Source organism: Gossypium arboreum, chromosome 7 (assembly GCF_025698485.1).
Source record: "Gossypium arboreum isolate Shixiya-1 chromosome 7, ASM2569848v2, whole genome shotgun sequence".
Lineage (NCBI taxonomy): Eukaryota > Viridiplantae > Streptophyta > Magnoliopsida > Malvales > Malvaceae > Gossypium > Gossypium arboreum.
In genome coordinates this window covers 215971-240079 of record NC_069076.1, presented here as the reverse complement: position 1 = coordinate 240079, position 24109 = coordinate 215971, and the positions used below count along the sequence as shown (strand labels likewise).

Here is a 24109-nt window from a genome sequence, read left to right as displayed (position 1 = left end):
ATCGACATCGAATGAGAATTAGCTGATATTCCACTCCCAACATATCAATATGTGGAATAATATGTATGATTTCTTACCTACTCGTGAACCTATTATCATTCCTGAGTTAGCATACGATCCAGAGCACATGTTATAGTTTAGGATCCATGGCAAGCCATATTTGTACGGGGAATAGGCGATGAATTGACATCCTCATATGAGTAAGCCACGACGGCCCCTTTTAAATCTAAGGGCTGGCGAGACGGGTCCATCATCAACACCTATACAGGAATTAGCACCGATGATCATAGCACCGATGCCCATACCACCCACCATTCAGTATGTACCGTCTTATTTTGGTGCATATTCTAACCCTATCATCTTCAAACAAGCACCATATGTTGCACCACACTTATCTACTTTTAGTCCTATATCAAGTTGGACTCTTGGACATCCATCCCTAATGTATTACACACCCATGCAATCTACTTGTTAGACGATGATGATATCAACAACGACGTCGAGGCCGTTTATGTTTTAGACACAGACGAAGAGTCCATTGATCGCGTGATTCATAACAAGTAATAAATATTTGTAATAAAGATCAAAACTAGACTAACTATTATCACGACGAAAAGGCAAGCGCACCTATCGAACAATAGTATAGTAATGGCAAGACCGGGATATCGTACCCAAGGGAACCAAAAGTACTAGTAATAACTATATTTTTATTATCTGGCCTAAGAATAAAAAGGGTTTGTTTTAATTAACTAATTATTAAAACTAAGAACGCACAGAGAAAAGAATTGGGGAATTGCTTTTGGGAAAATCGATTGACTTGAGACAACACCTAAGGAAAAATCCACCTAGACTGTACTTGTTATTCTGGCTCTGAATCGGATGATTTATTCATTTAACTTGTTCCGTAGAGATCCCTAAGTTATGTTATTATCCCTATTCAAGACTAATAACGTCTAATCCCTAGATTGAATAACCAAGACTCTTCTCTAATTAACACTCTAGGGTTGCATTAACTTGATCTATAGATCCCCTTATTAGGTTTCACTCTAATCCGGCAAAATCTTGTCACCCTATTTCTAGGCGCGCAATCAACTCCGCTTAATTATGACAAATGTACTCTTAGACAGGGTCTATTCCTCCTCTAAATAAAAGTATGTCTTGAATCAGTATCTTGGGATATCAAAACAAAAATTAAGAACACATAATTAAGAACAAGTTAAATATTTATCATACGATTCAGAAAATAATAACAAGATTCGTTTTAGGTTTCATTCCCCTTAAGTATTTAGGGGTTTAGTTCATAACAGAATAAGAAAACATCTCAGAAGAATAAAGAATGCAAAACATAAAGAAAACCCAAAACTCCTAAAAGGAAATTGAGAAGAGATCTTCAGTCTTGATGATGAATCCGGCTTCTGAGATGGATCAATTGGCTTCCTTGGAGTAATTCCTTACTCTCTATTCTCCGTCTCCTTTTCTTTCTCCTCTAGGGTGTATTTATAGGCTTTGGAATGCCTAAAAACCCTCAAAATCAGCCTTTTTCGAATTGGACTCAACTTGGGCTCGGCAGGGACACGTCCGTGGCACACGCCTGTGTTCAATTACTTCAGGCCGTGTTCGAGCCTGCCAAATTGACACGGCCGTGTGGTTTGCCCGTGTGAGGAGGTCCAGCCCGTGTTGATTTTGTACTTTGGCCTATTTTCTCCATTTTTGGCCCGTTTCTCATTCCTTTTGCTCCTCTATGCTCTCCTAAGTATTAAACATGAAATTAAAGCATTAGGAGCATCGAATTCACCAATTCTAATGGGAAATCATCCATAAAATTCGTTAAACATGGGGTAAAAATATGTATAAATTACAGTTTATCAAATACCCCCACACTTAAGCATTTGCTTGTCCTCAAGCAAAATTTTCAACTCATAATCAAAATAAATTCTTGTCAACTTATAATTTCTATCGATAATATCTCACATTAATCCATAAATAATCATACATTGAGAATTTAACTAAAAGAACATAAAAAGTTCCAAACATTTCAAGTCGAACATTTTATTCTGAAAACATAGGTGTCTCCCCTCATCTAAGTAATTACCTTCGATTCAAAATATCACAGAGTTTCACATTCTCACTAAAGATTCATTTAAATCACTCAAGGTGTTTAAGGACAATAAATGGAGCACTCAATAGTCAATAATGAAAATCATTACCATATGCTTGCATGAAAATCAAATCTCCACCACAGTAATTTAAGAAAATACATCAATCAAAATATCTTTAGAGGGTTGTAATGAGGCTTGGTTAGGGGTTGTGGTCACAAGCTGAATGAAAGGGTTAGAATCAAGATTGAATTGAAAAATTGCCTAACTAGAAAAAGAGTTATTCTTCACTTGCGTATAACAGAACTTCTTCTCAGAATATGGGATTACTAATAAATATACATAGTGTTTTTTTTTTAAGAACAAGTTAAACAACATAAAACAAAACATACTTAAACAATCCATTCAACTTAAATCTCGACAAAAATAGGGATTAATTTAGGGGATTTTAACAATAATGGGTTAAGGGTTAATATTAAGGGTAATACAAAGAATGGTTTGTCAAGCTCAAGGGGGTTTACTAGGGTTAATCGTGGAGGTAGGATTTTCATGCCATGAGTAGGTTAATCCTAAGTGCCTTAATCATTTTGATATATCAAATCAAATGGTGTGGTCTCGACATGCATAATCAAGCAAGTTCAAGAATAACAGTTCAATATTGACGCACTCAAAGCAATAATAAGAGTGAGCATGAAAAAATGAATAGATGCTAAAAAAGGTTCAAAAATCTCACAAAAAATTATTGCTTTTTGATGATAAAAACTTGTGAATACCGATTCAAAGGAATATCTAAACTTTGGGGAAACAGCCTAAGATTTTAAATTCTTAAAAATCAACTTATCATGCTTAATTCTCTAATATCTTAAAGTTTAAACAATCAATACATAATTGCCTATGTTTTAATTCAAGATATATCAATCAAAATCATAAATCAATCAAAATTTATCCTAAATATGATATGAGAGCTTTTCAAGAGAACAAGGCAATCATTCAGGATACCCCCACACTTAAGATGTACATTGCCCTTAATGTACAAATATAGATATTAAAGTATATATATATAAAAAATAGGGGGAGATGTGAAACTTCCTGTATTAAGAATAGATGATATACTTGGATTGGTGAGATCGAGTATTGGAGATAACTCTGGCAAGCTTGACTCTGAAGGTAAGCCATTTCTAAAAGGAAAACAAGTGAATAAAAGAAAAATAAGACAATTATTCTATATATATATATATATATATATATATTTAAATGGCACTGCCGGTACGTACGCCTGTGTGTATAGGCCGTGTGGCTACATGATCGTGTCACACAGCTGTGTATGGCGTGGTTCGCTTCTCCTACGCCCGTGTGTTAGGGTATCACGTCCGTGTGTTGTTGTCCACGGCTTAACGGCACGGGTGTGTCTCACGCCCGTGTCGAAGAAACAGAATCGAGCCTTGTCCCTAACACACTTGTGGTTTTTCATTCCCACGTCCGTGGTCTCTTATCAAGTTCACCCACGGCCATGTCGCACGACCATGGGGATTTATTGCACCCCGTGTTTTGGGGAAATCATGTCCTGGTTCAACTCGGCCGTATCGCACGGCCGTGTCTCTTCCCCTGTTTGGCCACGGCTTTAGACACGCCCGTGTAACTGGCCGTATGTGCTGAAAAACTTCGTTATTCAAAGATAAAGTTAATGATTTAAAGTGTTAGAAATAAAAAATAAAAAATAAAAAAATCAAAATATGTTAGTGCTCGGGTTGCCTCCCGAGAAGCGCTTATTTATAGTCTAAGCTCGACTTACCTCTCTAGTGAAGGGTCAGGGTGGTTCGAGAAGTTCATACTCCTCATTCCTGCTATCAATCTCATCAAAATAAGGTTTTAATCGGGTGTTGTTTACCTTAAAAGTGTCAAACTTGGGATGACTCACCTCCACCGTACCGAATGGAAAAATACTGAGTATCGTAAGAGGGATTTCCTCATTCGTTGTGATAGTGACAATGTGAGGATCTGCGGCTTCTAGTAAGACTTTATCGCCAACCTTAAGTTGATTTGGAGAGGTATCGAACTTATTTTGGCATAATTTCGGTTTATCGTGTGTTCTTGGTTTATGTACTCTCCATTCATCTAGCTCCTCTATCCGAAGCCTTCGTTCCTCATGGGGGTCTTTGTTCTCTACATGATAGTAGTGCACTGTCTCTGTTGTCTTGGTTCGAGGAGGTTCCTGCAAGGACGATTGAATATTAGTTTTATCATTGACAGGTTTTATAGCATTATCTTGAGTCTTAGCGATTTTGACTGAGTCGCGTGCTTGAAGTGTTACTGCATCGTCACCTGCACGAAGTGTTAGCTCTCTTGTGCCTACAATAATAATTGTTCTGGTAGTTGCTAAAAAGGGTCATCCTAAAATTAAAGGTACCTCGTTATCCTCATCCATATCTAAGACGATAAAGTCTACTAGGTAAATAAATTTGTCAATTTTAACGAAAACATCTTCAATAATACCCTTAGGAAATCTAACTATTTTGTCAGCCAATTGAATGCTCATCTTAGTCTGTTTGGGTTTACCGAGACCTAGTCGTTTAAACATTTTATGAGACATAGCATTTATACTAGCCCCTAAATCAGCTAAAGCATTATTCACAGATAAACTACCAATTAAGTAAGGAATTGTAAAACTCCCTGGATCTTTCAATTTGTTAGGTAGCTTATTCTTTAGAATAGCTGAGCAGACTGCATTGAGCTCCACATGCGATGTAGCTTCTAACTTTCGCTTATTGGTCAGAAGTTCCTTTAAGAATTTTTCTGAGTTGGGCATCCCTTCTCGACCTTTGTTAATCGCGTTGTCTTGCTGTGATTCTGGTTATCTTGCACAGCGATAGTATGAAGTTGCTCCCTGGGATTGGTCTCTGTAATGCTAGGTAAAGTACCTTATGGGCGTTCAGAAATCAGCTTTGCAAGTTACCCTATTTGAGTTTCGAGACCTTGAATCGATGCTTGCTGGTTCTTAAGTGCTGTCCCAGTATTTTGGAATCGCGTTTTTGACACTGAGATAAATTTTTCCAACATCTCTTTAAGGTTCGATTTCCTTTCCTATTGGTAGGGTGGTTGCTGAAATCCTTGGGGAGGTGGTGCCTTTTGATTTCTTTGATTTCCTTGGCCTCCCCATGAAAAATTTGGATGATTCCTCCAACCTGCATTGTAAGTGTTACTATATGGGTTATTTTGAGATCTGAAGTTATTGTTACCCATATAGTTGACTTGTTCCTCTTCAGTTGTGGGATTGAATGATTGAAATTCTGTATGCACACCTCCTCCGCTTGAGTCACACCTCATTACTAGATGTACCTGTGTAGAACCAAGAAAATTATCAATCTTTTTATTGAGAAGTTCTACCTGATTAGAGAGCATAGTGACTGAATCGATGTTATAGACGTCGGCTATTTTCGTTAGCTTTGTCCTCATAACTTGTCATTGATAGTTGTTCAGTGACATCTCCTCTATGAATTCATAGGCATCTTTTGGTGCTTTAGTGTTGATGGTTCCGCTAGCAGCTGCGTCAATCATTTGTCTTGTCGAATGATTCACACCATTGTAGAACATTTAAACTTGCAGCCAAAGCGGTAACCCATGGTGAGGACACTTTCTCAGTAAGTCCTTGTATCTCTCCCACGCATCGTAAAGTGTTTCTAAATCCATCTGCACAAAAGAAGAGATATCATTACGCAATTTAGTCGTTTTAACCGGCAAAAAATATTTCAATAAAAATTTCTCGGCTATTTGTTCCTAAGTAGTGATAGACCCTCGTGGTAACGAGTTCAACCACTGTTTAGCTTTGTTTTTCAGTGAAAAGGGAAATAACCGAAGACGAATAACATCATCAGAAACGCCATTGATTTTGAATGTACTGCAAAATTCAAGAAAATTCGCCAAGTGCGTGTTGGGATCCTCATCCTGCAAACCATCAAATTGAACAAACTACTGTATCATCTGAATGGTGTTAGGTTTTAGTTCAAAATTATTCGCAGCAATAGCAGGTCTAATTATACTAGACTCAGTTCCTGTTAAAGAGGGTTTAGCATAGTCATACATAGTACGTGGAGTAGGATTTTAATTAGCATCAATTGCAGGAGGCAACTGATCGCCTGGGTTTTCAGCCATCTCTTCGGTTGGGGGTTGAGTATTGTCTTCTTGCTCGTTCTCCGTGTATCTTAAGCTGTGCCTTATTTCTCTTTGATTTCTGCAAATTATACGATCGATTTCTTCGTCAAAAAGTAGTGGTCCTGACGGGTTTCTTCTAGTCATAAACTATAAAAACCTGCCAAGAGAAAGAAAAAGTAAATTAATAAATAATAGAATAAAGTAAAATTACAAGAAAAATAAATGGCTAAAGTAATAAAAATTTAGTGTTCCTAATATTTCAGTTCCCCGGCAACGGCGCCAAAAACTTGATCGCGTAATTCGTAACAAGTAATAAATATTTATAATGAATATCAAACCTAGACTAACTATTATCACGATGAAAAGGCAAGCGCACCTATCGATCAATAGTATAGTAATGGCAAGACCTGGATATCGTACCCAAGGGAACCAAAAGTACTAGTAATAACTATCTTTTTATTATCTAGCCTAAGAATAAAAAGGGTTTGTTTTAATTAACTAATTATTAAAACTAAGAACGCACAGAGAAAAGAATTGGGGAATTGCTTTTGGGAAAATCGATTGACTTGAGACAATACCTAAGGAAAAATCCACCTAAACTGAACTTGTTATTCTGGCTCTGAATCGGACAATTTATTCATTTAACTTGTTCCGTAGAGATCCCTAAGTTATGTTATTATCCCTATTCAAGACTAATAACGTCTAATCCCTAGATTGAATAATCGAGACTTTTCTCTAATTAACACTCTAGTGTTGCATTAACTTGATCTATGGATCCCCTTATTAGGTTTCACTCTAATCCGGCAAAATCTTGTCACCCTATTTCTAGGTGCGCAATCAACTCCGCTTAATTATGACAAATGTACTCTTAGACAGGGTCTATTCCTCCTCTGAATAAGAGCATGTCTTGAATCAGTATCCTGGGATATCAAAACAAGAATTAAGAACACATAATTAAGAACAAGTTAAATATTTATCATACGATTCAGAAAATAATAACAAGATTCGTCTTAGGTTTCATTCCCCTTAGGTATTTAGGGGTTTAATTCATAACAGAATAGGAAAACATCTCAGAAGAATAAAGAATACAAAACTAAAGAAAACCCAAAACTCCTGAAGGAAAATTGAGGAGAGATCTTCAGTCTTGATGATGAATCCGGCTTCCGAGATGGATCAATTGGCTTCCTTGGAGTAATTCCTTACTCTCTATTCTTCGTTTCCCTTTTTTTCTCCTCTAGGGTGTATTTATAGGCTTTGGAATACCTAAAAACCCTCAAAATTAGCCTTTTCCGAATTGGACTCAACTTGGGCTTGGCAAGGACACGCCTGTGTTCGATTACTTCAGGCCGTGTTCGAGCCTGCCAAACGCCCGTGTGAGGAGGTCCAGCCCGTGTTGATTTCGCACTTTGGCCCATTTTCTCCGTTTTTGGCCTGTTTCTCGTTCCTTTTGCTCCCCTATGCTCTCCTAAGTATAAAACACGAAATTAAAGCATTAGGAGCATCGAATTCACCAATTCTAATGGGAAATCATCCATAAAATGCGTTAAACATGGGTAAAAATATGTATAAATTACAGTTTATCATCCACTCATTGTCTCATAGGTGTATGGGACTCAACATAGTTATGCTCATTCGCCGTTTATAACGTAAACACATTCGGGATCTTTGTTCTACCAAGCTGGGTCATCTTCTCAACCAACTATTCTAAGATCGAAGAATGTACAATGGCAACTGATAATGTAATGATTGTAATCAAATGAAGGCGAATAAGATAATCTACCGAGACCATAACTTCAATGACCAAAACCCCACCCGAAGGCTGAACTAAGAAGGAATCCAGCGTGTAACTGTCGACCGCCCCGATGTGGCACAAATTCTGATCAACATCGACATTGATTAATTTTATCCTTGTGTCGAACGTTTATATTGTATCAATGATTTTTATTATTATATTTTTAGAGGAATATTGTTATCATTTAACAAAATTAAAGTTGATATATGTTATTATTTCAAAAAATGAAAATGTGATATTAGTTATCATTTTACAGAACTGCGTGTTTACATATTATAATGAAATTAATATTTGTTTTCTAGTTTGCACTGTCCATTCGATGTAGACATAACGACATTTTATGACCCAGGTTCTAACACCATTCGTATAACCTCGGTTGGTTTAACCTATCTCAAATATCCGTATTGTCAAATATTCGAGTCGATATCAGTCGACCTTTTGGTTTGTGATGCAATGACTTATCAGGTAACAACTTAAACGGAGTACTCGATACAAGCAGCTACATACACTCATCTAGAATTAGTAGAAATATATGTCTCCACATATTGTATAAATTTTCTAATTTGTACACTTCGTCCACAAAGCTCATGGGATCCAAGTGTAGATTGTTATACACTGTAATTGCATAAGCGCAAAGAAAACGAAATACGTCAAATCTCCCACAATCACAAGTCATATTTCTTAGGTGTATATGGTACACTCCCTCGACAATATCTTGATCCAATTTGTCGAACTTTATTACTCGTAACCATAGGTTTTCGTGCAAGTGACACACTGAGTGTATATAGTTTGCTCGTGTCATAGCCTTCTTAATTTGTTTCACCACATCCAGGCACCATATGTAGCCTCCCTGCAATTTTCCAACATAATTTGCCATTTGCTTTGGGAAAAATTCTGCCAAATGGAAGTATGTTTCTTTCATAGCTGAGGTTATCGACAAATGATGCGTTCCCTTTAAAATGGAATTGACGCATTCTACTAGGTTTGAGGTCATGTGGCCCTTGTCTTAGGATTGTGTGCACTGATTGAAGGGTATGTGAGAGAGGTACCGTACCTCCATCTGGTTAGTTGACCGTAGGATTTCCATATCGATAGAAGTGGATAGTGGCGATTACATATAAAATAATATAAAAAATAATTGGAATATTACAAACCAAAGAATATTGGTGGCGATTACATACCCATGTTGGTTACTTGTGTTCGCTCAACAGTAGAGGGGTATTTTTTGTAGTAGTTAGAAGCAACCTGCCTTAGACAGTACCAATAGTGTGTGTGGTCCCAGAGGCTTCCACGCAACGTGCCTTAGACAGTACCAATAGTGTGTACGGTCCTAGAGGCTTTTCTGTCGTTCAATTGCGGATAATATTCCAGTTCTTCAACATGAGATGACGCATATATTTGGTTGGGGTAGACATGCCTCCTCAACCTAGACAAAAAAGAAATTTCAGTCGTCTATTGACTCCCCCCGATGTTATTGCAAACGCAATTGGCAGGATTCTCCGATTACCATCCTGTGCCACAACCAACAATAGTCGATGGGTATATCTACAATACATAAATGTACCGTTTATTTGTACCAACGACTTGTAGTACGGAATGCTTGAGAATATTACTTGAAGGTCCAAAACAGACGGTGGAACATTTGGCATCCTGTTTCCTTGATCAGTTATGTAACCTGGGACGTACCTCTCCAGCACCCAACACCACTGTCATACCTTGTTGTATGACTCATCCCACCCACTGTGCATCTTCTCCAATGTCTTATATTTTGCTATCCACGCCTTGAGGTACAAAGGCATGTAATTTAATTGGCTACAGATATTTGCAATTAAAATTGACACAGAAGTCCTCAGATTCGCTTTCACTATTGGTAGTGTTATGCTCACAATCATCTCTGAATCCAACTTCAAATGATCCCATGAAATACCTGCAACTCCACAGTATATTAAACTAAGTAATTTAACTATGATGTAATATATATCGGTACTGATATTGTACCAGTGGCAACACACATATACAGAGCGGTAAACTTTTTTTATCATCCACAACCTCATCTTCTTCTTGATAGAAGCCATGATTTTCTATACACATCTACTATCTCAAATTGCACACTTGGCCTCAAACTGCTCAAATCGGGATTTAACCCCATGAAAGTTAACCCCGTTCTTGATGTTGTATCGCTTCACTACAGTGGGAAAACTATATTTAGTGGAAAACTCCTTGCCTACTTTCAAATTACCCGAATCCAACGAAGAATTTGCGTGGCCTGATCTCTTATGTGGTAGTTTTGCAAACTCTAACCCGTCCTCTGCTAATAGATTGACATTATGCATGTGGGCTAGAGGCGAGTACACCATGAATCGTGGATCTTCTTCTTCTTCATATTCACCTCCTTCACTATCTTCTAGTTCAGTTGGAACAGGCTCCAGTTTAGAAAATAATGTAATTTCTGAACTGTCAGCACCAGGCTCCCAAACTAGATCCATATCAGATTCATTGTCATCTTCATTCTTGAACCCACTAACATCTATCGTGTTGGATGTCCCCTCGCCAGTAGACGTCATAGGGAATACATCATATCTTCTCGTGTAGTTGTAGAAACGTTCAGAATCACTTGTCGGTTTCCAACCACTGGAAGTTGCTGTCATTCTCTAGTAAGTATTCCCAGCGTTGAACATCGACCTATCGAGGTTCATGTCCACCCACTAACTGAGTGTCGTTCAAGGGTTGTGTATTCCATTCTACCACCAAAACTCAATTGTTCAGTGTTCTGCCTCCCACAATTGAAATCTAAGGCAGAGACGAATAAGTATATTCCTATTGATGATTCTGTGATATTATAATGAGAACTTTCTAACAAAGTGGTTGGGCTATCAGCATTTTCAACCGTTCTAGCCTCTTAAACAAGAAGAGATGTTGATGACTGAATGCCTTCATTAGGCCTTGAAAATTCCACATATAACTCGAGAAACGATGATCCACTATTGATTTGCGTCTGTACTATCGCCTTCAAGCCTCTAGCACATTTGATATCGAAAGCGTCATATCTCACGGGATTGATCGAAGCAAAAAATTGATACTTAATAGATATACTCTTATCTGGCTGGATCCGACGATTTTTTCGCCTAATTTTTTTCTTAAGTTTTGGAAACTCTTTGTTTTGGTTAAAAGCCAGTCGTACTATGTTCTGTGATAAAAAAACCACGTCGTTCTCAGTGTCACGGACTTCATCGTCGTAATAAATAATAGCATTAATTCGTCCACTCATTTTTAACCAAATTATCTATTAAGAGAAGTTCGAAACAAAAACATTATGCAAAAAATATAATGCTTCAAATAATTATTAACACGAAAAATCAATACTTATGCTTACTTTTTATACAAATAGTATCGCTGTTCCAACTTATGCCTTCCTTGCGAACTTCTATTACTCTGAACTTTTTCAAATTTTATTTCCTTGGCTTAGGCCACCGGAGGCTGAAATATGTTACATTTATAACCCAAGAAATAACCTCTTATTTGATTTTGAAAAAATTCCCCGGATATTAGGGGGTTGAAATTAGTAGAGAAAAAAACGCTTTAAGCAGGACGCACTATCAGCAGAAGTACCAAAAGTGTCCTAGTTGAAAGCATTTTCAGTACTTTACTGACAATGCGTCCTGCTTGAAGCTTTTTTCTCTATAAATTTCAACCCCCACTATTCGGGGCATTTTTTCAGAATCATTTCAGATATCCCAAGATTCCCAAGATATATTTTTAGAACCCATCTTGTAAAAAAATAATGTACTGGATAAGTATTTAAAACTAGTTTTGCATCTGAACCGAGTACTCCGAGTTTCAATTTTTAATTGATTTTCAAAATGAAATTTGAATATACAGTGTAAATATAAATATTTTAAATATCGAATTCAATAATTACAATTATGACGATAAAAATTTTATCAATTTAAAACCCAAAACCCTAAACCTAAACCCTAAAACCTTAAAACCCTAAACAACTAGAAACCTTAATATAACACGGGAAAAAACGCTTCCAACTGGAAGCATTTTACCTAAATCGGCCCATTCCCGTAAATATTCAAAAATTTAATTTATCTTCGTTATTTTTAAAAATAACAGCATTTATCGGTATTTTAGTCCATTTTTCCTTTTCATAAAATATTTTAAAATAAAATAAAAAAAAAGGTTAAAAGTTCGATTAGGAGTCCATTCATTACCAAGAAAAATGAAAAAATGGAAAAATAAAGTTAGGGAGTTTTAAAATTAAGGTGATGGACTAGGGGAATAAGATAAAAATGTAAATATAGTGAAAGAGAAAAGTAAAGAAGAAATGAATGGCTAAAAAGGAGGAACTGTTTTAGAACAACAGGCGAGCCTGAAACCATGCTTCCCCCATTATGCATGTGGGTGTTGATCCAAACAACTTGTGCTCCTTCCTCATCTCTGCATGAAATCAAAGAATGATGGTTTCAACAATGGAACCAGAAAACGTTCTGGTGTTCGGAAGCATGCCAAAGACCCAGATGATACAAAGTTCCCATTTAGTTTGTACCAACTTCTCCAGGTTGCCAAATGCCAGTGTATTTTACTCTTCCAGTCCTCTCACTTTGATGCTTCCTCTTTTGCTGCTCCAATTATCCCTTGGCTCCGCTGCCATTCTCGTTACCTTTTATCTCCTCAGGCATTTTGGCCTGCCCCTCATGCTCGCTCAAGTTTTGGTAACCTCTCTTTCTCTCCCCTTCCCTTTCCCTTTCCCTTTTGCAATTTTCAATGCAACAATACATACATATCATCATTACTTGATTGATTGTTCGACGTACATGCATATCAGGGTGGAGTGCTCCTGGGGCCATCATTGCTATGCCGGATTCCAGGGCTTCTCAACATGATATTCCCCATCAGAAGTTTCTTGCTAATGGATGTAGTATCCACCATGGGTTTTATGTTTTACTTCTTTCTCGTGGGTGTACAGACAGATATATGGCTGCTTAAGAAGATAACAAAAAAGTCGTTCGCCATTGGGTTTTTCTCGGTGGCTGTGCCCATGATCCTAACCTTGGGCATGTCCCTTTTGTGGATGCAATTCAATGTCAATCCTAACGAAAAGAAGAAGGTCGATAGGCTTCCGGAAATAGCAAAGGCAGAATCTCTGGTTTCCTTTCAAATAGTATCATACTATCTTTCTGAGCTTAGGGTCATAAATTCAGAGATTGGCAGAGTGGCATTATGTTCGTCCATGGTTAGTACGCTATGTAGCACCTGTGTGGTTACATCTAATATTCTATGGAACCAATCAAAAGATGACCTGTCGCGCTTCTTTCAATCCATTTGTTATGGCATCATCTTTGCAGCTCTGGTCTGCTGTATTCTTGGCCCTTTGCTTCTTTGGGAGATGAAACATACTTTGGGTGGACAACCTTTGAAACAAGGTAACTTAGTTGTGTTGTTCATAGCAGTGCTTATGTCAGGGTTTTGGGGTCATAGTTTCGGCTTAAACATTTATTTTGGCCCCCTTCTTTTTGGGTTGATAATACCATCAGGGCCGCCACTGGGGTCAGCGCTTGTAGAGAAGCTTGATGTGATAACCAACTGGGTGCTAATGCCCTTATTTTTTGTCAAATTTGGGCTAGCAGTAGACATCTTTGCTCTTAGTCTTAAAACTTACTTCAAAGTGCAATTTTTTGCGCTCTTGGGCGCATTTGGGAAATTCTTAGGAGCCTCCCTCTGTGCACTCAGCTGTCAAATGCCGCAAAGGGATGCTATCGTGCTTGGCTTTTTCATGACTTTCCAAGGCATCATCGAGCTTGACTTGTTTAGGCTAATGAAGCGTAAACAGGTATTATAATATTCCACACTTGTGTTTTATCTAGTATTTCTGTCTTAATGCTACATATTAATTACAACACATGTAGGTGTTGGTTGGCATTGAAATTTGCAGATAATAGGTGATGAGGCCTTTTCAGCCATGTGCTTAACAGCACTGATAGGCTCAGGAGTTGTGGCATTAGTTGTACCATGTTTCTACGATCCTTCAAAGAGGTACGAGGGTTACTATGGAAGAACTTTGGCATACTCAAGACACAACTCTGAACTAAGAGTCCTAGTCTGCATTCATGAGGAACAAAATGTTCCATCTGCCATTAATGTCCTCGCTACCCTGAAGCCCACCAAGCAGAGTCCGATTGCTGTTTACATGCTTCACATGGTTGAGCTGATGGGGAGTGCTACCCCACTCCTGATGCGACAAAAGAGGCCCAAAAAGCTGTCTACTAGGACAAGGGGCTCAGCCCCTATAATCGATGCCTTCAAAATCTTCGAGGAAAACCATGAAGGTCTTGTCTCAGTTTCCCCCTTCATTTCAGTATCGCCTCCACAAACAATGCATGAGGATGTGTTTCAAATTGCACTTGAAAAAGGGACTTCACTGGTTATAATTCCTTTCTACAAGAAATTTCATGTCGGTGGAGCGGTGTACTTGTCTAAAAGGTCCTTAAAGATCGCCAACCAAAATGTCCTCGATCAGGCACCTTGCTCGGTTGCAATACTTGTTGACCGTGGCACCCTCAAAACCCTGCATGCCATTTGGGCCGGCTGGTCTTCTTCCGAAGTTGCTGTCATCTTCTTGGGTGGAGCTGATGATCAGGAGGCATTGGCTTTGGCGGCTAAGATGACTGGATGTCAAAATATCAATTTGACACTCATACGAATCATTTACGATGGAGATTTTCCAGATAAATATATGGAGGGGATTCGGAATGACAATGAAAGTCTGGGGCAGTTTCAAACAAATATCTCTGGGAGCACTTGTGCCAAGTACTGGGAGGAAGTAGCCAAGGATGGGGCAGGGACTGCTTCAGTCCTTCGCACCCTGGAGAATCAATACGACATTATAGTGGTAGGTAGGCGTCATTACGACACGTTTCCTCTGTTGTCAGGGTTAACAGAATCGAATGAGAACAAGGAGTTGGGTGTAATCGGTGATATGTTGGCTTCCTCAGATTTCCTCGGAAACACCACCATCTTGGTGGTTCAACAACATACTGACAACAGTCATAGCGAGTGAAATGAAATACATACATACATACTAAAAAATGTTTTTATGTCAAATGGATGTCTCACATCACAAGTGAGACCATAGAGCAAAACTGACCTGCAAATGGTATACTAGAACTAGCAGATTGATTTATAGTAAGGATAGATAGGCAATCTACGAGACCATGTACCTTTTAATTGAAGAAAGATCACATAACATAACAAGCCAAACACATGATACTATATCAACAAAATCCAGTTAGATTGTTTTAAATAAAATCAAGATAAAGACACAATTAACAAACCATGGTCCATGCATCTGCTCTAAATTTCTATACGAATATGAGCACCTACCTAAGGTAAGGAATAGGAAGGGAACATGCATGGCTTTTCTGCAGAGATGTATGACGAGACAAATATGCTCAGTATGCAGACTTTGCGCAAGCATTATCATCACAGCTTGTTCAACAGATTTATTGGAGATTTCAATACCATAATCAACATACATTGTACAATTTGGGCATATGTAATTGCTAGCTGAGCCAGGACCAGGATCAACCAATTCTGGAAAGTGATCCTATCAATGCATTCAAAACACAGTATTCGACAGGAAGATTCCCACTTAAGGTCACTTCACCAGAAGCTATCGCTTGCTAGTTGCTTCATGTATCTGTCTCTCCAGAAACCAACCGTAAGATGAACTCTCTATGATCATTTCTCAACCACATTTCGCACACCATGCATGACAAGTTAGAAACCAGAGCTAATGTTCGTTGATAGCATTACAAGTTTCATGCTTATTGTGGGTGGTATTCAGATAGGTTTACTAATAGCTTCTTATGTGATACCAATCCTTGAGCATAATTACCTTAAACAATTGAAAATAAATGCAAAGTTCATTACAATTCTCTTTACATAAAAGAAAACATCTTGTTACTGTTAACCCATGTCATGCAGTTCAGGAATTACTTCATAAATAAATTCAGTCTATAAAAATCAACTGTCATAAACACTACAAATCACAAAGAATCATCCAATACAAAGCTCCAACTTCCAAAAGAATTCTTTTCTCTTTGGATATCATGAATGTTGAATTAAATATATTCAAATTTGAATGCTACAACATATATATATAGTGTAGTAGATGAAACACAAGTGAGGGCATGAGTTGCAGAATACCAACTTGGACGAATGAATCATAATAATGCAATATTCTAGCCAACAACTAACAATTTCACTTTTCGTTCTGCCAATTTTGCTTTAGGATGATGTGCAAGTCTCAAATTCCAACTAAAGAAGCCTAAGATGTGCAGTATCATTCAACCGTTTTATCTGCCAACCTGTTTTCCAGGAATGCTGTAATACAGTGACAGAAGAGTCTTCTATGCACACCTTATGTGACATTACGGGGCTGCACTCAAGGAGGCCTGTGATAAGACATTTAATTGGCAGGGAATGAGTAAAAACACCAACAGATGTAGAGGCCAAGGAAGTGGACGGGGAAGAGGAACTCCTGACATTTAAGTCATGAAGGTCAGGCTGATGACTGGCTTCCCGAGGAGACATTTCATCGTCAGCATCATGTTCACCAATATTCGACACAAATTGGAGCCTGCTCTTACCAGACTTCTTCCTTGATAGCACATGCCGCTGCCTGTCCCAATGGGGTAGTTGAAGAGAAGCTACATCTCTGTCATGAACTGAGTTGGTTAAAGCAGGGTTATTATGGTGTGTAAATCCTTGACTCTCATTTTGGTGTAAAGAAAATTCAGATCTAAATTTTTCAGGAAGCCCAAGGACAGTCCCATTCAAGAATTGAACCATTCGAAATTCCAGTTGCCTAAGAGATTCTCCAGACGGTGCGGAAAAATCAGGCTGGTATCTTTCCATCAGAGTCAAAACTTCAGGCGTATATATTTCTGATCGAGGGCACCCCTCCCAGTGGCCCATGTTCAGATCCATAAGTGCATCAGAGGATTGTATCTCTGACACTGCAAAATTCATCTCCTGAATGGTACAACAGGTCAAGCATTATAGTGAGTCAAATATCTAACTAGGAAAATGCATCTCTCATCTTATCTCATCATTAAAGCTGCCTCTATCAAAAACTAATAATTAAGTGATATCAACTAAGATGTACAAGTAAACATTAGGTTCAAGAATCAATTATTGCTATCACTGCTAAAAAGATAAAAAGCCATAGATCAAAGTCTTTGTTCCTATCAATAGTTAGCCTTCATTTTTGTTTGCCATTTGGCTTTAACAAGGACCATATCCCATCAGAAATAAAGCTAAAGTTACTGTTTATATACCACTAGTCAAGCAAATATAACAGGTAAGCTCATCCTTCAAAATGTTTAGTATTCACAGCACTAACCCAAGGTAAAATATAAAGCAGTTGAAGTTTATTACTAGTATAACCATTGGCTCATTAATGAAGCCTGACCTTTGAACTATTCGACACTTCACTTTTTTCATATTCCTATGAAACTAAGCTGAGAGCATGTACAGTTTACTTCAATCAACAATAAAGTAGGCAGTAAAATTCCCTCCAAAAATGAGAGAATTTTTTTCACAGATGGCATCAACACTAAATCTACTTATAGTGTATAAATTTGTCATGGTCCACTCACAAGAAATTGAGATGAGTAGATATTTCAGCATCCATCTCTTTAGGAGGGCCCCGGGCCTAAGACCATGATATTTTTGACAAAGTATCAATAAGGAATTTGATAAGTGACTCTATTACTTGTGTGGAATTATGTGCATTTGATGTCATAAAGTCAATCTTTTACCAACTTTGCACACATCAACTAGTCTGTTTTATGAATTGTTTCTGCTCATAAAGAAAACATGGAAGAAGAAAGAGATTTTAAATGAAGAAATCAAAGAACAAAAAACTTGTGATAGATACAAGATGTACAATGCCTACAAGCATCATCACTAGTTGCTCTTCTCTCACTAATAATCAATTCATAGCACATAAACTCAGCCTGTTGTTTAATCATTGCAAGAATATTTGAGACGTGTACTACAACATATAGTGCCTTGTCAACAAGTCCTTACTAATTACCTCAAAAAAAACTAAAAAGATCTAGCAGTGTTTGCTACTTGATCCCAGTTCAGCACTTAGAGCTGCATAGCAAGTAAAAGGCCTTTTACCCAAATGATCTTTGTATCTTTTCCAATATGCAGCCCTAGAGTTGCAAAGCAATTTAAACAATTGCAACAAAGGGATAAAAAGAAAATGAAAGAATGCAAAAGGATAATACAACTAAACCAGAGAGAGAAAGAGAGAGCAGTAACTAGAAACAGGATGAAAATCCCAATTTCTATAATATGCTGATTTGTCTCTTTAGCTTAACATGCAGGCATATGGTAGGAGGAAACGCAAAATGGAGCAGGATCTCAGTTTGCTAGGGATATTAAAGAGATTAGCAATCGAAGGTCGAGGTTTTATCCTAATTAACAAATTTATAATCCCATCAAACTCAAAAATAAAAGAATGAATTGAAAAGAGTATTACCTGACAAACGGAGAAAGCCATGGATCTAGCCCGATCCAAGGGAGAGCAATAAACGGCATTAAAGGTGACCCCTTGAGAATTTAGGAAGACAGCCAAAGCCCTGGCTTGGCGCTTGCCATTAGAGGTTAAGGCGGCACCGTCGCATCTTCCACCGACAATATCAGGCCTCAAATTCAAATCAGACTCGCCATGGCAAATGAAATAAACCTCAAGCAGCAATCGATCATGGTGGAAAGAGAAAGAACGGGAGAAAACAGGAGGCGGAGGCAGCGGAGGAGGTGGAGCTAAAACATTATATGGGTCCCACACTTTGATAGAAGGACCCATCCTAGGAGTACCCAAGGAAGATAGTTGTGGAGAGAGAGGGGTCGCTGAAGCGTAACAGGGTAACATTTCTGGCTCCTGTTCCAGTACTTTCTTCACCAAGTGGTTGTTTTCGAGTTGCCTCATGTTGGGTCCTCCTTGGTTATTGTCTTCTTCTTCGTCTTCGTCATCGTCTTCGTCATCGTCTGGGCTTTCTTCGTGTTCTTCTTCGACTGCTTGAATGGATTGGGTGGAGCCCATTTTTGGAGGAGATGGATTGGGAGCAAGCAAATGATCTAAGAGAGGGAAAGGGAAGATCTAATGGAGCTGAGGCAGTGCATTTTGGGACATCACATGCGACCAAATCTGATAGATAGAAGAGAGCGGTGAGTTTGATCTTTCCTTGTTTGATGGGTAAATTACTGATTGATTGGATGCTGTCGTTTCTTTAAGTTACTATATACAAATGATCTCAACTCCCAACTTTCATTTCAACTCTCAAAGTCTAATTCAGACAACTTAAAACTCAGTGGAGGCTGTAATGCAGAGCAGGAGCAGATGCCCAGTCCCAGGGTTTGGACTTTGGTTGGACTGTTTGTGAGTTGTTGTCTTCGCGGCTAAAAACCCAAATTATGTGGAGCTCACCATAACACACCGGCCCACCTTATTCAATGTTGGTCAATCTTATAAGCCCATGTTTATGATTTATGAACATAATTATATTGGGGAGATTCCATAGAAGTGTCTCCTGGCCGTACACAGTTCCCATTTACGAACCAGCCATCCAGCCACTGCCACGGATCAACTGTCAGATTGGAACACCGTTTAGCAGCGATTGATTGGATATGTCCTACTAACCCCTGCACAACCGCACATGCATCCATGTGAAATCCATACCATTCCATTCACAAATTTTACATACCAACAACACCTTCATGAATTCCCCATGCACCACTACAATTTAGATATATATTACTAGTAGCTTGCTGGACATTAGAATATTTAATTAATGATTTAAGCTAACCCTGGGGGGGTGCTTATTTGTTTATTAATTCGTAAGTAGATGTTATTAAGAGACAAGAAACCGCACAGGTTGTAAGGTGATGAAGTTGTCTGAGTGTTGTCTCCACAACACCATGTTAACAAGATGACAACCTTGGTTATTCCTTTAATGACCCAATAATTTGCCTCTATCCACCATTGTAACTAATGCTAATTATATTATTTAGTTAAGCAATTAATTGTTTAGTGAGGTAAGAGGCGTTGACAATTTGGCACCAACAGGCAACAGCTTTTAAGGGAGATGTAGTTTGGGATTTGAGACACCCAAATTCATTTTCTTTTCATTCATTTGCCAACTTTGTCTTTAGCCCTCCACCTTCCCTTCCATCTTACATTATATATAATATTAAATTAGTAGGAAAGAAGGAAAGCAACATTATGGTTGCTAGAATATTGATTAACACTAATAAATATTAAATAACAATATGAGTACCATCCAACCCTAACACTTAAAAAGATAAGTCCAAAAAATGGTAAATATATCTTTTTAAAATTTATGAAATTACGTATAACTCCGAATTAATAAATCTCAAATTACCAATGAATTTATGGGAAAATTAAAAGTGGTATACTCAATAGGTTTAGGGTAGGTCCTTGAGTTGCTTTAGCTTTTTCCTTTAATCATCTAATTCAAAGGCAAAAGGAAAAAGGAATTTATGAGCTATAATTTGAAACTATAATGGTCGGTCTGCAAACCCTTGCTCCTTCAAGTCTTGACTAAATTAAATGACGACTGAGAATCCAAAAACTTTCCCATCATAATATAATATATTCTCTCCCACTTTAGTAGTATTTCACATCTACTGTGCTACAGCTGGCAGGCTTCACTTGGATGTTCATTTAGTATATTATATGATATAGTGTGGAATCATCAAGTTGTTGTTAGCTCCATGGACTGGAATCTTGTTAGTATATGACCCTGCTGAATTCCCTATTTATATTCCTTTACCAAAGCCTCTTTACTGTAAATGACAACAAAAACATATTTCTTTTCTAAAGAGATGAAGCTTTTGACTTTGCATTTCAAGGATTAACCTCCTACACCTTTCCTTCTTTTCATTCTTTGGTTTCAGAATTGTCAAATACAGCCCACCTTTGTTGATTTAAAAACTGGAACCTCCCACTAATTCTTCCTCTAAATAGTTGAAATGATAAAAAAAGATATTCGTATGAAAAATGACACCAACTTAATAAATTCCTTAACATATTATTTAAACACAAAGAAATATGAATTAATAATTTAAAATCCGATTTTTTGAGAGTGCATCAAATATAAATTAAAAAAAGGGTAAAAGGCATAAGAAATTTTTTTATTATTAATTGAAAAAAGGGGGAAAAGAATCCATTGCGTTGCCTACAGAGCAAAGAAAAGCAAGATTACTTTAAAACTGCAGCCATTATTTTTTTTCCGGTTTAAAAGTGAGTAATTCTTTCTTATCCCTATCCAAATTATGGCAGTAAAAAGCAAATAAAAGGAAAGCAGCAGTGGCATTGAATCTGATCTACATTTGATAAAAAGTAAGGAAGCAAAGTAAGTAGGCAGTTGGTTTGGCTTGTGTTAGATTACAAGGATCATTAAATAGGACAGGTCATAAGTGCTATAAATCAAGTCTCCTCTCCTCTCCTCTCCTCCTCTGTTCTGCATGGAAATGTGTGTCAACTGCAACAACGTTTTCTTCCTTCTCCACCAATAAATTAAACTTTCTCATCATCAGATTTATTTTCCACCATGCTTAGATCATTAGCCAGGTACTCTTCAAGCTTAATTCCCTTGTTATTTTCCCTCCTCTTCGTTTTAATTCTTTCTTCTTTCACTAATCCAGGCACTTCAAGTTTGCTACCCATGATGTGTGCAGTAAGAAACTAAGATTTTACTCTGCACAACCAGATAGTTCCGCCACATCAAGGTAAAGCTACGCTAACCTCGTCACCAACTTCACTAGTTTTCTTGATTGATAGGTTTGGAATGGACTAGGGACCGCTAACTCTGAATTTTCTTGATTAGACAACATTAAAAAGACATTCTGAATTTCTGACACAAAAGCCACATTTGAAATTGGTTTGCCAATGAAATGACACAATTTTTCTATGGTTTTCCTTATACCAGCTACTAGCATAAGACGGCTGCCGTGCACCTTTCTTTTCCTTGTTGAATACATGTATGTATTGTTTTGCCATTGGAATTTTGGGTGAATTTTAATTTCGTGAATCTTGTCAATGATTTTAATGAAGAAAAAAGGTAATCATTAGAAAGACATAGTAAGCTGTATTCTCATTCATTAATGGTAGGTAGCTTCTTAATGTTATTTTTATCTTTTTCCCCTTGTTTCTGTGATGCTTTCAATTTGCTCACATGATTTACGGACATGATTTGTGTTTTTCCATGGGTGGATCTAGCAAACCATATTTTCTGAGAAATCTGAAAATTAATGCAAACTGAATATCTGCCATAAATTAAGCTTCTTTTGTTTTGGGTAATCGGTCTCTAACAAGATGCAGACACATTTTCTTTCATTCGGAATTAAATTATGCAATAATGTCAAATCAAAAAACATTTGATTAAACCCAGTTCCAGTGCTGTGACACAATGGGGAAACTGTGGTCCATTCAAATATATTTCTCAGAAAGAAGAGAATTATTTGATTGGACATTTGGTAAATGAATTGGCACTGTCATCATTGTCGACATTCGTTTTTCCAATACATTCATTCAGCTTACCTATTTGTTCAAACAAGACAAGGACCAGTCTCATCTTTCTTCCCCCAACTATTCTAGTCTCTGCTTAGTTTGTTGTTTTGTCTTTACTTGTTTGAAAAAGCAGGTTACAAGGCAAAGTTGCGTTAATCACAGGAGGTGCAAGTGGGCTTGGCAAGGCCACCGCCATTGAGTTCGTAAAAAATGGAGCCCATGTCATTATTGCAGACATCGATCCACAAGTAGGCCATGAAGCTGCAAATGCCTTGGGCCCTTCAGCCCGTTTTGTGCAATGTGATGTGACGATGGAGTCCCAAGTAGCAGAAGCTGTACAAGTGGCGATGGAACAACATGGAAAACTGGATATAATGTTCAACAACGCAGGCATAACAGGGCAGGCATTCCCGCCCAGCATTGCAGAGCTTGACCTAGAGGAATTCGATAGGGTAATGCGGATCAACGTTCGAGGCATGGTGGCGGGGATAAAGCATGCTGCCCGAGTGATGGTTCCTGTGGGATCGGGGTCTATTCTTTGCACGTCAAGCATAAGTGGGCTTATGGGTGGGCTGGGGCCACACCCCTACACAATAGCAAAATTTACAATCCCTGGCATCGTCAAGTCCGTAGCCAGCGAACTATGCCGGACAGGGGTGAGGATAAACTGCATATCACCAGCTCCAATACCAACACCAATGGTGATACGTCAAATAGCTGAAATATACCAAGGTATTCCCAAGGAGAAGGTGGTTGAGATTATAAATGGGGTGGGGGAGCTGAAAGGGGCGAAATGTGAAGAGATAGATGTGGCAAAGGCTGCACTCTACTTGGCCTCCGATGAAGCCAAGTATGTAACAGGTCATAACTTGGTTGTTGATGGAGGCTTCACCAGCTTCAAGAATCTTACTTTCCCTTCTCTATCATCCTGACCTCATCATTTTCACCCCTTTTCCTTTGCCTTTCTTCTTTCATTGTTATCAAAAACTAATAAATCAGCTTTTGTTGCATTAGATGCATATATGGCTATATAGCCATCAATGTTTTTAGCATAGTCTTTTAGCATTTGTTTTATTCACAAAAATTGTGCATAGTAACCTCCAACGGTAATGTGCCCTTCTTCTATTGTCAATAAAGAGATGAAACTTTGTTTCTTGTTATACCAAGAGACCAAGTTATCCTCAATATAGAAGCAAGAACCAAATCTGCTCTTTCTATCATCTATGTTTCTTAGTCTGCACTACTATATCATACCAAACTCATATTAGTATCTTTTGGGAACCAAAAATTAAGATTGATAGTACCACTTACAAACCTGATGATATTTTTCAATACTGCCTTTAGATGAGATTCCTATGAATTAGTCGGGTATCTAGCACAAACTCTCATATTATGACATAGGTCAAGTTTGCTGACAGTGAGATATATAAGGCTATCAATCATGTTTCTGATGTGCTAGGG

At 37.9% G+C, this 24109-nt stretch overlaps 3 protein-coding genes and 1 non-coding gene across 6 annotated transcripts; 3 read left to right on the top strand and 1 right to left on the bottom strand.

The window, feature by feature from the left end:
* The first annotated feature begins 5709 nt into the window (after positions 1 to 5709).
* LOC128296001 (small nucleolar RNA R71) lies at positions 5710 to 5816 on the top strand. The gene has a single exon (XR_008286549.1). It is a non-coding gene; the product is annotated as a small nucleolar RNA R71 (small nucleolar RNA).
* Positions 5817 to 12310: 6494 nt separating this feature from the next.
* On the top strand, positions 12311 to 15323 carry LOC108477725 (cation/H(+) antiporter 15-like). 2 transcript variants are annotated; one of them, XM_053030794.1, is made up of 4 exons: positions 12311 to 12755; positions 12869 to 13466; positions 13578 to 13873; positions 13976 to 15323. In XM_053030794.1, exons 1-4 carry the CDS (start codon positions 12498 to 12500, stop codon positions 15098 to 15100), a joined length of 2277 nt encoding a protein of 758 aa, XP_052886754.1. In that variant the 5' UTR covers positions 12311 to 12497; the 3' UTR covers positions 15101 to 15323. The 2 variants fall into 2 exon arrangements, with proteins under 2 accessions (XP_052886754.1, XP_052886751.1); XM_053030791.1 differs by having other exon boundaries at positions 12869 to 13873.
* A 715-nt stretch (positions 15324 to 16038) lies between these two features.
* On the bottom strand, positions 16039 to 19599 carry LOC108458086 (uncharacterized). Of its 2 annotated transcripts, XM_053030795.1 has the most exons (3): positions 18596 to 19599; positions 16588 to 17076; positions 16039 to 16496 (listed from the first exon to the last, which is right to left on the bottom strand). In XM_053030795.1, exons 1-3 carry the CDS (start codon positions 19157 to 19159, stop codon positions 16473 to 16475), a joined length of 1077 nt encoding a protein of 358 aa, XP_052886755.1. In that variant the 5' UTR covers positions 19160 to 19599; the 3' UTR covers positions 16039 to 16472. The 2 variants fall into 2 exon arrangements, with proteins under 2 accessions (XP_052886755.1, XP_017612825.1); XM_017757336.2 differs by having other exon boundaries at positions 16039 to 17076.
* Positions 19600 to 21408: 1809 nt separating this feature from the next.
* LOC108482021 (zerumbone synthase-like) lies at positions 21409 to 23868 on the top strand. The gene is made up of 3 exons (XM_017785131.2): positions 21409 to 21709; positions 21784 to 21867; positions 22782 to 23868. The coding sequence occupies exons 1-3, from the start codon at positions 21690 to 21692 to the stop codon at positions 23578 to 23580; spliced, it is 903 nt and encodes a 300-aa protein (XP_017640620.1). The 5' UTR covers positions 21409 to 21689; the 3' UTR covers positions 23581 to 23868.
* The last annotated feature ends 241 nt before the right edge of the window (positions 23869 to 24109 follow it).

Excerpts from the sequence above, each read along its gene's own strand:
- LOC108477725 (XM_053030791.1), top strand. The coding sequence starts at position 12,498 with ATGATGGTTTCAACAATGGAACCAGAAAACGTTCTGGTGTTCGGAAGC. Across the intron at positions 12,756-12,868 it reads TCATGCTCGCTCAAGTTTTG|GGTGGAGTGCTCCTGGGGCC; the intron begins GTAACCTCTCTT and ends CATGCATATCAG. Across the intron at positions 13,874-13,975 it reads GGCTAATGAAGCGTAAACAG|ATAATAGGTGATGAGGCCTT; the intron begins GTATTATAATAT and ends TGAAATTTGCAG.
- LOC108458086 (XM_017757336.2), bottom strand. The coding sequence starts at position 19,159 with ATGGGCTCCACCCAATCCATTCAAGCAGTCGAAGAAGAACACGAAGAA. Across the intron at positions 17,077-18,595 it reads TGGCTTTCTCCGTTTGTCAG|GAGATGAATTTTGCAGTGTC; the intron begins GTAATACTCTTT and ends TGTACCATTCAG.
- LOC108482021 (XM_017785131.2), top strand. The coding sequence starts at position 21,690 with ATGCTTAGATCATTAGCCAG. Across the intron at positions 21,710-21,783 it reads ATGCTTAGATCATTAGCCAG|GCACTTCAAGTTTGCTACCC; the intron begins GTACTCTTCAAG and ends TCACTAATCCAG. Across the intron at positions 21,868-22,781 it reads GATAGTTCCGCCACATCAAG|GTTACAAGGCAAAGTTGCGT; the intron begins GTAAAGCTACGC and ends TTGAAAAAGCAG.